This window comes from Typopeltis vanoorti, chromosome 26 (assembly GCF_054136105.1).
Source record: "Typopeltis vanoorti isolate ZY-2024b chromosome 26, IOZ_Tvanoo_1.0, whole genome shotgun sequence".
In the NCBI taxonomy this organism is placed as follows: Eukaryota; Metazoa; Arthropoda; class Arachnida; order Uropygi; family Thelyphonidae; genus Typopeltis; species Typopeltis vanoorti.
In genome coordinates this window covers 11,513,119-11,526,058 of record NC_143574.1, presented here as the reverse complement: position 1 = coordinate 11,526,058, position 12,940 = coordinate 11,513,119, and the positions used below count along the sequence as shown (strand labels likewise).

Below are 12,940 nucleotides of genomic sequence, written 5' to 3'. Positions count from 1 at the left end.
GTCTCATTGACTATGTTATTGTTGATAGTGATGTTTTCTCCCTGGTGCAGGACACCAGAGTGTACAGAGGATTTGAAATTGGAAGTGATCACTATTTAGTCTTGAGCAGGATAAAATTGAATTTCATACTGAAAAGAATAACAAGAAAGTTTTAAAGCGAATAAAAGTTGAGCAGCTCTCAGATGTAAACTGTAGACTAAAATACAGAAATATTATTGAAAAGAAAATGAAAGAGTTTGAGAACAGGAATCAAACCTTGGAGATTCAGTGGCAAACTCTGAAGGAAACATTGATTGATTCTGCCAGAGAGGCATGTGGTGACGTTGTGTGCAAAGATAAAAAAATCAGATCTCCCTGGTGGACACAGGAAGTTAAAGAGGCAGTGAAGGAAAAGAAGAAAGCATATCAAAAGTTCCTGGCAAATAAGTCAGCTTTTACTCTTACAGAATACAGAGACAAATGTAAGAAAGCTAAACAGTGTGTAAAACTAGCTAAACAAAAGTCATGGGAGGACTTTGGCAAGAATATAGAAAATAAATATCAAGAAGGTGGCAAAATATTCTGGAGGTTGTTGAAGAAGCTTAGGAATGGAGGAAAGAGTGCTGTAAAAGGAATTAGAGATGATAAAGGTGAAATGAAAACAGGAGAAAAAGATATCCTTGAAGTATGGAGTAATTACTTTGAAAAACTGCTAAATGAAACAAGCAGTGATGACAGCACAGTGATAAAAAACACTGACCAGGCATGCAGTCAGGAATACATATCCATACTTGAAGTAGAAAAAGCCATCAAAGGCTTGAAATGTGGAAAGGCAGCAGGAGTAGATGATATTCGACCAGAAATGCTGAAGTATGGTGGTATAAGAGTCTTATAGTGGCTGCACTGCATAGTTCAGAAAGCCTGGACAGAGGGACGAATTCCCGATGATTGGAGTAGAGCTCTCATAGTACCCATATATAAAAAGGGAAATAAAACTGAATGTGAGAATTACAGAGGTATTTCCCTACTGAGTGTTCCTGGCAAGATCTATGCAAGTATACTTGAGAAACGGTTGAGAAGAATTGTGGAAGAAAAGCTTGGTGAAGAACAAGCTGGATTCAGGCCAAATAGAGGCTGTCAGGATCAGATCTTCACTTTACAACAAATAGTCGAGAAAGCATGGGAATATAACAAAGATCTGTATTTAAGTTTTGTCGATTTGGAAAAGGCATATGAAAAGGTGCCAAGAGAGAAGCTATTCAATACGCTGCAGTTATATGGTGTCAATGGGGCATTATATCAAGCAATACTTAGTCTTTATTTGAGTTGTGAGTCAGCAGTTAGAATTGAAGGAAGTACAGGAAGATGGTTTAATGTTAAATCTGGTGTGAGACAAGGATGTACATTATCCCCTCTGTTATTCATTATCTATATGGATCACATTATGAAGGAATGTGGTATTAAACCTGATATCAAAATTGGAGATGTTAATGTCAGCTCTTTGCTTTATGCAGATGATGTTATACTTCTAAATAAATCCGCTACAAGTCTGCAAGATTCTCTGACTAAATTGAATAGCTGTTGTAATAGATATGGTATGAAGGTCAGCAAGAAAAAGACAAAGACAATGAAAATAGGCAGAATCATTGAAAATGTCAACTGTGTTGTGAATGGAGAACCTGTGGAACAAGTAAAACATTTCAGCTACTTAGGCACAATTTTTACTGAAGATGGTAAACTAAATATAGAAATAGACAACAGAATCAGCAAAGCTGGTATCGTGGGAAGTCAATTGAATAAATTCATATGGAATAAGAAAGAAATTAGTCGGAACACTAAATTAGCTGTATACAAGACTGTGTTCAAACCAATTTTAACTTATGGATCTGAGAGCTGGGTCAGAAGTAAAACAGTTGACCAAAGACTAGAGACCGCAGATATGAGAGTCCTGAGAAAGATTAGAGGCGTGAACAGATGGCATCAATGGCAATATCATATTAAAAATGAGGATATTAGGAAAGAACTTGACATTGTCAGCATCCAGGAATGCGTTAGCAGAGCTAATCTCAGATGGTATGGTCACTTAAATAGAATGGGAGAGGAAAGATTAGCAAAACAAGTGTTCTCTGCCAGGTTGGCAGGAAAACGACCCAGAGGAAGACCAAGATATAGGTGGATTGATACGGTACAAAGTGCCTTAGACGATAGAAATATAAGATCTGATAATGTTGGAGTCTTGACAAGTAACAGACTGATTTGGAGGAAAATTGTAGATAGGAAGTTAATAATGATGTAATTTTTTCATGTAGTACTGTCATATCCTGTACACCCCTTGAGGGTACATGGCAGGAATTTGATGATGATGATGATGATGATGATGGATGGAACACGTTCAAAGAATGAAAATAGAAAGATTACCAAAACAAGCCTTAAAGTACAAGCCATTAGGAAAAAGAAAACCAGGACGTCCTCTTAAACGATGACTTCTAACGCCGGAACAGGCCACGCTAGGCCTAAATCCTTGATATGCATGATAATGATGATTTATGATTTTTGTAATTCCACTGAATTATTCTTTCTTGTTGCTGATCAGATCAAATGCTTTTCTTAAGTTATTTTCTTTCCACTTGTTTTTGGAATATGGTTTGTCGTTTGCATCAAGATTATCTTGACCTAGCTCCATAATTCATCTGATGTAGCATTTTCTGCATGCAGTAAGACTGTGTGGAATCTTTCTTCACTGTCATTCATATATGCTTCAAGGATTCAGGTAAATTCATATCTTTTACAGGTTTCTCCTTTATGATTTTTAAATATATCCTAACATCAGCAACTGAACTAATTCAGAGTGATCCAGGTCAAGTCTGAGTTTTGTACCACAGTTTTCCATCTTTTTTTATCGTATATTGTCTGATTTCTACATCTGTTTCCAGCAAACCTACGAAGTTCTCAGCCTCAACCATACATGGCAACGCTATTTGCAAGAGTTTTTTTTTCTAAGTTGGTACATCTGTCATAAGCACCCATGTGAAATTTCAAGTCATTCTATCAAGTAGTTTGTTTTATACAGCTGTCTGAAGCAAAAGTGTTATCTGTATTCCCTTGGAATAGATAAAATTGAGTATCATGCGGTTATAAAATTCTTTGCAAAAGAATGTTTAACGGCAAAAGAAATTCATTCAAAGTTCATAAAAGTTTATGGGCACTCTTCTCCTTTGTTTTCGACAATTAAAAAATGAACTGCCGAATTTAAACATGCCCGTGCCAGCCTCGAAGATGATCCACGTGAAGGACATCCAAAAAGTGTAACAACACCAGAAATCATTGATCAAGTGCACGATATGGTATTGGATGACCAGCAAGTCAAAGTGTGTGAAATTGCTGAGACTATAGGCATTTCAAAAGAACATGTAAGATATATTTTGCATGAAGAATTGCAAATGAAAAAGCTTTGCACAAGATGGGTGCCGCTCTTACTCGCAGCAGATCAAAAATGCACTCACATGAAAATTTCTGAACAGTGTTTGGAGCTTTTTAACAAGAATAAAACTGATTTTGTGCGTCGATTTATTACTATGGATGAGACTTGGATTCACCATTACACACCAGAATCCAAACAGCAGTCAAAACAGTGGACAGAAGCCAGTTGTTCAGCGTCAAAGAAGACAAAGTCGGTTCCAACAGCTGGGAACATCATGGCATCGGTGTTTTGGATGCTAAAGGCATTTTGTTTATTAATTATCTTGAAAAGGGTAAAACAATAACCGGGGAATATTATTCCGATCTTTTAACCAGACCAGACGAAAAATTCGTGAGAAAAGATCCTGTTTGCAGAAGAAAAAAAATCATCCTTCATCAGGAGAATGCACCTGCCCACAAAGGTGTTTTGGCAATGGGAAAATTAAGGGATCTGCACTATGAATTGTTGGAACATACACCCTATTCCCCAGATTTGGCTCCCCTCTGACTTCTATCTCTTCCCAAAGCTAAAACTCTTCCTCGATGGTCAGCGTTTTTCTTCAAATCAAGAGGTGATTGTAGCTGTAGGTGTATTTTGCAGATCATACTGAGAACCACTACAGGGACATAATAATGGCGGTGGAGCATCGCTGGAATAAATGTATTAGTCTTAAGGGAGATTATGTTGAAAAATAAAAATAATTTTGAAATTATAAATTCGTTTTTTCATTTCAGATCACCCTCGTATAGGTGTAGTCTTATGTTGCTGGAAAATGTGTTCATGATAGTTTATTCCGAATGCAAAAAACTTTTTGCCTCTGATTTCTAACTCTAAGCCCACACTTCTCATAAACTCTTTGCCCATCATTTCAACATCCAATCTTGGCATTCCTCTAGAGTATTTAATTCATTATAGACAATTCCAATTGTACCCACATCAGTTTCAGCTGAGCATAAACCTTAAAAACCTGATCAGTAGAGGTTTTGCATGAATCAAGTTCATAATTCTGTCACTGAATTTTTGCTGTTATCAACCAGAAGTAGATGGCATTGTTCATCTTGGCAATGACATGTCCTGACCCTCTCCAGTTGGTTTCAACTAGGCCTAAAAAATGTCTTGTCTGCAGGAGACCACATTCCAGTTTCCTGTTCTTACTATTTTCCTGAGAGAGAGAGAGAGATTAACTTATTTCTTGACAGATTTCATGTTGGTTGAGAAATGAATAAGTCTGATTAACATCAGTTTCTCAACAGCTAGCTTAATTGAGGATGCATCCCTTTTACCTTTACCTGTGCTTAGAGGTGCCAGGCTAGTGGCTAACCCCCCCCCCCACTATATTTGGAAAACATACATCCCACATGGATTTCTCACAAAAATATATTGGTTTCCCTTTGCCTTCTCTACTGCAGTTGCATGGCCAATGAAGTTGATCATTTCAACCTACCTATGTGTCCATTCTGTTAACTACAGCTAATGCTTTTCATAGCTACTGAGAGTAACTAGTTCATAGCTTAGTAAATACCTATACAGTGGGGCTAATACGATGAATTAATAATGATCATGTGATTCATCTCTAGGCATGGCAGGAATACGTGGATTGATGGGGCAGAAAATCATCTTACAAATAACAAGCTCAACAAATTGTATATCTATGTTCTGCTTGGTATTCTAAGAAACTTTTTATTCAGTAATGATCAATATATGCTTCCATAGTAATACATACATATGTAACTGACTATGTGTTAGGAACATGCATGAGAGGCATAATAAACAAGAACGAATCATACAGCATGTGAATACTTTCATGTGTCCTGGTGGCAGCTGTAAGAATAAGATGAAACACTATGCTGTCCCCTGTAACTTTACTAGTGCTTCCTCCTCGTACAGTTTTTTTTTGTCAGTAGCTCTACACAACAGTGCCAGTGTGATTAATACTAACAAACTATAAATTGCATTAAAATTCATTCATTTGTAGAATTTTCCAGATCATTTGCTTTCTCCAGATCAAAATTCATTTGTAGAATTTTGATCTGGAGAAAGCATACGATAGAGTGCCAAGGCAAGAAGTCTGGAGGTGTCTGAGGGAGAAGAAGGTGCCGGAGAAATATGTCAGGTTGGTGCGGGAAATGTACAGAAATGTGAAGACAAGTGTTCGGACCTGTTTGGGACAGACAGAAAGTTTTCAAGTAACAGTTGGCTTGCATCAAGGGTCAGCATTAAGTCCGTTTCTGTTTAATACTGTGATGGAGGTGGTAACAGAGGAGGTGAGAGAAGATGCGCCTTGGACAATGTTGTATGCAGATGACATCTTGCTGTGTGTAGATTCAAGAGAAGAAGCGGGAACTAAACTGGAAAGATGGAGAAAAGTACTGGAAGAGAGTGGTATGAGACTGAGCAGAAGTAAGACAGAGTATATGTGTTGTGCAGTGGGCGGCACCAGCCAGGAGACAGATCTGGAGCTGGAAGGAAATGTCATCAGGAAGGTGAGAGACTAGATACTTAGGTTCAACAGTGGAAGAAGATGGAGGAGCTGAGAAGGAAGTGGGATGCAGGATACAAGTGGGTTGGAGGAACTGGAGGGAGATGGCTGGAGTGTTATGCGATAAGAGGGTGCCGATCAATCTGAAAGGCAAAATTTATAGGACAGTTGAGAGGCCAGCTATGACATATGCTATAGAAACTGTGGCCCTGAGGAAAAATAACATCAGCAGGATGGAAATAGCAGAGATGAGAATGCTTAAGTGGATGTGCGGTGTGACCAGAAAGGATCGTCTGAGAAATGACTATGTCAGGGAACAGTGAAAGTTACGAACTTAGAAGCGAAAATACAGGAGGCAAGGTTGAGATGGTTTGGTCATGTGATGAGGAGGGAGGACGAATATGTGGGAAGAAGGGTCATGCAGATGGATGTGCAAGGAAGGCGGAAGCATGGGTGGCCAAAGAATAGATGGAGGGAGCTGGTAGAAGAGGACTTGAAGATGAAGAACTTGGATGTGGTGACAGCCCAAGACAGGAAGGTGTGGAGGAGACTCATTACAAATAGTGACCCCACTTAAGTGGGAGAAGCTGCAGAAGAAGAAGAAGATCTCCCATAAATGGGACAGACATAGACCATTGGAATTATTCAAGTTAGGACAATGGAGCAATGTTCCACACATTTCTTTATAAAGATGTTCTATAAGGAATTGACTTATGAGGGACTGTCTTGTTTCAGTGAACTGTGGAGAACTAGTGCAGATAGCCAGCAGGGAGGCAAGTGCAGACTGGTTTTGAAATGCTGGCTCTTACAGTGGCAAAATCTTGCTGAAAGTTTCATAATGATGGTCTCCCAGATTTCTGGCAGTGTGACTCAGCTGAATTTATGCAGTCTCCAATTCCTGTTTCCATATATAAGGATTTTTTTTTTCTTCTCCCAAATGGCTTTGGCTGAAGACCTGCCATATCAAGAAATAATTTATATGTCATACTGAAGCAATTATTTGAGTCAACAGTTTTTATATATAAGTAGCTTAATAATGACATTTATTTGTGTGCAAAAATCTTGTTTACTTACACTTGATAGAGGGGAGATTAAATAAGAATTTAATCTGTCAAATACAATTTACTTTGGAACTAATTGAAGAAAACTTTCTACAACTATCACTGATCGAGTATTTTATTAAGACGATACACCCTTTAATTGATATGGAAAATATGACACTGCATTAATTCAACCTTTGGATCGCTCTGCATCAAGCTCTCATTGATGAGAGTTCAAAATAACGATCCTGGATAAAGGTTTAAAAAACATAATTTGGCAACATTATAACACCAATCCCTCGATTAGTGCGCCTAATGCGTTCTTTAAAACAGATGCATTAATCGAACATAATAACCTATGGGAAAAAGTATAATTCATTCCTCAAATTTCATAGCTCTCTCTCTCTCTCTTGCTGTCACCTTAAGTATATGACAGGGCGAGAGAAAACTTGCCCATGTTGGAAATTTCAGCCAACATGCCATATATAGTAACCATTCTTTAATTGTAACCAGTTCGAGCAGTTAGCCTAGTAGCTATGCACTTCGCAACTATATGCCTGGAGAAGGAGTGTCCTAGGTACGATTCTTGTCAATGACATGAGGAGCTAAAGGATCTTTTTCAGCTATAGCCAAGTTAGCAGTCTTGGGCGTGGACAGCAGGGAAAGGTATTAATTTAGAATCATAAGTGCATGTTCATTATCAAGTTCAACAATCTATTGTGAATGTGTTCTGTGAAGTTAATTGATTGCTTTTTGAAAGTATACACAACAATAATCAACTTCATTATTAAAGTAAACAATTGTAACTAACTCATCTCCTGCTCTTTCTACTAAAGATAAATTCTTGGAAATGCTATTTTACTCTCTCAAATAATTCCACATTCATAAAGCTTATAGTAATGGTTAAAGTAACTTTGCTTTAAACCAGAATTCCAAGCAGGAATTCTGGTTTAAATTCTTCAGGTCCTAAGTTCACATCACAATTACCCAAATTAATGAATAGTGCTTTTGCATCAGAATTTCGATATTCTTTCTTTTTCATTATTGAAATGGTTTGTCAGTTTAAAAATTAAATATATAAAAACTTATCCACTCACAAAACATGATTTACTTCTATGAAGCTTTATTTTGCTGAGCTTTTTAGAAGTTATGTAAATTATAAGAGAAGAAATCTGATGACAAATCATCAAATTAACAGCCATCCTTCAAAACCAATCTATAATTAAAATGTATTTCAAGTAATTTTTTTCCAGATTCAATTTGCACTTCAGGAATAATGTAATGACAAAAACTTCTTTGCTTTATAAAATGCTACTGTAAAGAATACTCACCTGGCTCAGGCAAATCATTTTTCAAGTCTAGAAGCGTACCAAAACCTCTGCCTCTTCCAACTCTGTTAAAGGAGAAAATACATGTTTATATTTCAACTGTAACCTTTTTACTAATACTCTTAATCAAAAATTCTCAGTAATATACAAAATTATAAAAAAAAGCCTGTTCAGTAATAAATACTAATGTAAAGCTATGCACAAGTTATTAATCTCCCTAGTTAGGGGAAATACTAACCAGATCTCTGGTAGTAGAATAACTCATCCAGTGAAACACGACCTTGCTTGTTAGATGCTTGAAGTTAGCCTACAGCCATGTTTAGTAAGAGCAAGGCAGCTATTTCCTCTCTCCCCTCACATGCAGTGTGTGAGCAACCTCTTAGAAAGGAATGCCAAATAGTGTAGACCTAGACTATCTTTCCTCAGGGAAAGCAAAGCAGTAAAATAGTTCTGCAGCCAACCACTAGATAACACACACACACACACACACGACAAGTTCCTAATAAAGAATCAAAAGGCTTTCCCAACCAGAAAAAACTATGCTGCTGCCACTTACTCTGCTAGCAGATCATACATGCAGTGAATTGCAGAATAGTGGTATATAGGGACAACCTGTCGAGAGTACATGTACAGAAGACTGGGTACTCTGCATGTAGAGATTATGTTCACAAATGTTTTACTTCCAACTGACTGCTACCTAACTTCTTCCATACCAACGCAAGACAAATAAATATTTGTCCAATATCCAAAGTAAATTTCAGCTTTTTTTTTTCTGTCAATACCCTTAAATAGTCTTGAGGTTCTGATTTTTTTCCAGTTCCCATTCATTAATTTATCTGCCTTTCAGTACTGTATATAAGATCCTCAGCAGTCTCCTATAATGCCATATCTGAAAAGTAGCTATCTTTTTCCTATCAAACTTCTTTATGTTCCAAGTTTTACATAGGACTCTAATGAAAAAAACAGCTGCATCCAGAATCCTCACTTTTGTTCCTGTGGAGAAAGATCATCACTCTAGATGAGTGACCTGTTTTAGTCATTCTTTTCTTCATTAACATACACTTGTTTCTCAGGAGCTTCTTTATGTTTCCTTTAAGAACCATAATCTTGTCTTGCTCAGGTTGAGTTTGCCCTCTGTGCTGATCTCATTAATTTTAATGTCAAGGATTCATCCTAGTTCTTCTCTAACATTACAAAGGCATACTTGTATCACCAGCATATCTCAGATTGCTGACCCATTTACCACCCATCCTAATTCCTGTCTTAGTTAATCCAATGCTGCATGCATGATGTCCTTAGCATAGATACTTAACATGTAAGGAGAAAGTAGACATATTGCCTATCTCAGATTGCTGACCCATTTACCACCCATCCTAATTCCTGTCTTAGTTAATCCAATGCTGCATGCATGATGTCCTTAGCATAGATACTTAACATGTAAGGAGAAAGTAGACATATTGCCTATCTCCCCTGCCTACCTCTGAAACCGACATTTGTTCTTACTGTGACTTCTTGCTCACTATACAAATTAGCTATCAACCTGATAATGGGGCAATTGAAACCATTATTTTCATTACCTCCTACAATTTCACATGCTGAATACAGTCAAAAGCTTTGGGGTATTCTATGAAACACATTACCAACAGGTATGTAGACATAATAATATGAATGTCAAAACATGCCTATGAATCTGATGAAAGGGTGAACCTGTACATTAGGGTTCAGACTTTTTGAGTGTTTGTGGAGATCAGAAAGTTGCCTAACTGGGCCAAGAAGACTACAGATTGAGTATATGAAACAGCCTGGAAGTAACATATGTTTATCCACAAATGCCAGGAGTATCAGGAAGGGGTTAAGCTTTATACCTAAGTGAACAGATTATAGCCTAAAATTTTTGGCATTAGTAAAACCTGGCTGTCAGTCAGATGTAGCAATTGGAATTTAGTGTAAAAGGTACAGTATTTTTAGGAAGGATAACAGGAAAGATAGAGAATTGGTGGGGAAATTATACTAACGCTACCAAATGATTTCAGTCTAATTAGGGTAGAAACACATGAAAGCATAATAGTAATGTAGCAGCCAGTTTAAGGCTAACAGCAAGAAATATAGAGTGCAGAATTAATTACATGTATAAATTTACAATGTCATACAAAAAACTTAATTTATAAAATCATACTAAAGATATCATTAGACAGATGTAGTATCTAGGTCTTAATTAAAAAAAATTAATGTGTTATTCGTATCAAACCTTCCCATATTTTTGACGAGGATAGATAGCCATTCCGATTCAAGTTAGGGCGTTGAAGTAAGGCCTCAGCACTCTTTGAATAGGCATTTGAATTTATACTGACATCTGTGTAGAAGGTGAGTTTTGGACCAGAGAATGTTGCGGTTCGTCTCTATTCTGTGTTGTGCTAAACCAGACTTATTGGATTTGTTGTGAAAAATATAAGATTTATGTGTTTATCTTTAGAAGAGGGGAAATAGGTGGATATTTTATTGATAGGAATATAAGTAGCTGTTAGATCATATTTCTTCAAAATTCTTGAAATTGGTTCTGAAATTCCAGAGATAACTCATGTTTACCTTTCTTCAGTGAAATGATATTGTGATTAGCGATGTAACATCATGGCTCATTCTAATTTTGAATGATCAGTTGTTTGTATTTTGCCTTGTAAAAAAAAACTGTTTTCTCTCAAGCCACTGATGATAGTTCAAATTGAAATATCTGGCAGTATATTAAATATACTTTTCTTGTGCTAACATGTAGATAATTCTTAATTTCATGTCACAAGTTTCTCTCAAAAGTAGAATGGTTTAACAAATTTCTCAAAAAAAGGATCAAGATCTTCAGATCAAGCGTGTCAGATTTGATAATAGCATCAGGAAGGGTCTCAGTTAAAGATGCGACTGTTTTTCCACTAGTTGGCAACAGTGATTATTCTATACTACCCTAGGAAATAGCTAAGTATATAGATGTAACTAAGGTTATATGCTAAACTACAAAGCTGGGAATTATAAAAACTCAAGAGAATATCATGTTCAGTCAAAAGTTATTGAAGAGGAAGAATACTAGCAGTGAATGGGAAGTGTTTAAAAAATGCTTAATTGATGCAATATCTGATTGTGTTCCTAGAGTCTGAAGAACAAATAGGCAGAAGTGAAATGAATATACAACTTTATTAAGCAAAAGATCAATAAGATGTGGAAAGAATACCAGGAGATTAAGGTTGATAAGTTTTGAAATATAAAGCAGGCCAGAAAAGTTATGAGTATTGTATAGAAAGCAAATTCAGAGCACCCTAGAAGAATTTTATCATTAAGCTGCAAGTAAAAGACAAAGAATATTGGAAGAATAACTTTACTGAACAGTAAGCCTGTATCAGAAGGAGAAATGATTGTTCAAATAAAAAGTGCGAACCTCACACACTTTATTTGAACGTGACATGGTGCACTTTGCTACTACTACATTGGATGAAGAGAGGTGAATGAGAAAAGGTTCTATAGCTGTTGCATAACCCAGATAAGAATTTGATAATAAGGACAGAAGTGATATCAGTAAGTATGCTAAAGAAATGTTTGGCTGAACACTAAGTTCTTGACCTAGTTATATGAGTTTTAGTTCAGGAAAAATTTCACAGAATTGGAAGGAATGTATGCCCATTATACAAGGGTAGTGCAAAATCTGGAGCAGTGGCTAAAAATTTTAGAAAACTTGGTTAAGAACTTGCATCGACATGGGTAAGCAGCCAAGCTATATTTGCAAGAAACAGAATGGGTTTATTAAAGAGAGGTCATGTCTGAACAATTTACTCATTTTATAATAATGTAATAGCTGAGCTGGATAAAGGCTGTTGTCTAAACTGGAAAATGCAGGAATGGAACGTAAAAGTGGATAAACAAGTGGTTGATGGACAGGTATCCAAAGTGTGAATCTATCAGATTTAAGGTAGATTTTATCAATCTCAACACTAAAGATATTGGGAGGAACATGATATCTTTAATGTTCCTCCCCATGTCCCAATCTTATTGGGATATGGGGGGGAACATTAAAAATGTCCAACTTTTTTGCTGACAATGCAAAGATATCCAAAGCAATCAGGGATTCTACTAATGTTCAGAATTTACAAAATGACTAATAGGCTGGACCTGTGAATGTTAATTCAATAATAGTAAGTGTAAAGTTATGAATTTTGGTGTAATGAGATTCTAAACATGTTATGTTGGTGTGATTATACTTGGTGAAACTGATGACAGTCAATAGTGATGTAGAATTTCAAAGGACATGCAGCAAAATTTGCAAATATAACTCAGAAGAATGATTACTGATGCATCCCTCTTCACAAAACCCCAATATGATCCCATCTGAATTGGTGTTAGTAGATTTAGTCACTTGGGTTTAGGGGATAAGGTTATGATGTAGAAGTGGCAAAGAAGAGCTAAATATGATATCAGAATAATGAAATTATGAGGAGCAACTGTGAACAAGTGGACTGCAAACCATGGTTAACAGAGAAATTGCCCACTGAAGCAGTTGATATGGGTAATGTATGGCCTCCACAAACAACTCCTAACTCCCCGATGATCTGATATTGAGATATGACCAGTGGTATATGCTGGAAAATTTTTAACAACCAACTCATTAAAAATAAAT

The 12,940-nt window shown here is 36.6% G+C and overlaps 1 protein-coding gene across 1 annotated transcript in view; it reads right to left on the bottom strand.

Moving 5' to 3' along the window:
* Positions 1 to 12,940, bottom strand: part of LOC150092324 (ATP-dependent RNA helicase DDX3Y-like) — a 168,658-nt gene that overhangs the window by 94,213 nt on the left and 61,505 nt on the right. Inside the window, exon 5 of the mRNA XM_090415154.1 lies at positions 8,290 to 8,351. Coding sequence (XP_090271280.1) covers positions 8,290 to 8,351 — 62 coding nt within the window. The remainder of the gene's footprint in view (positions 1 to 8,289; positions 8,352 to 12,940) is intronic.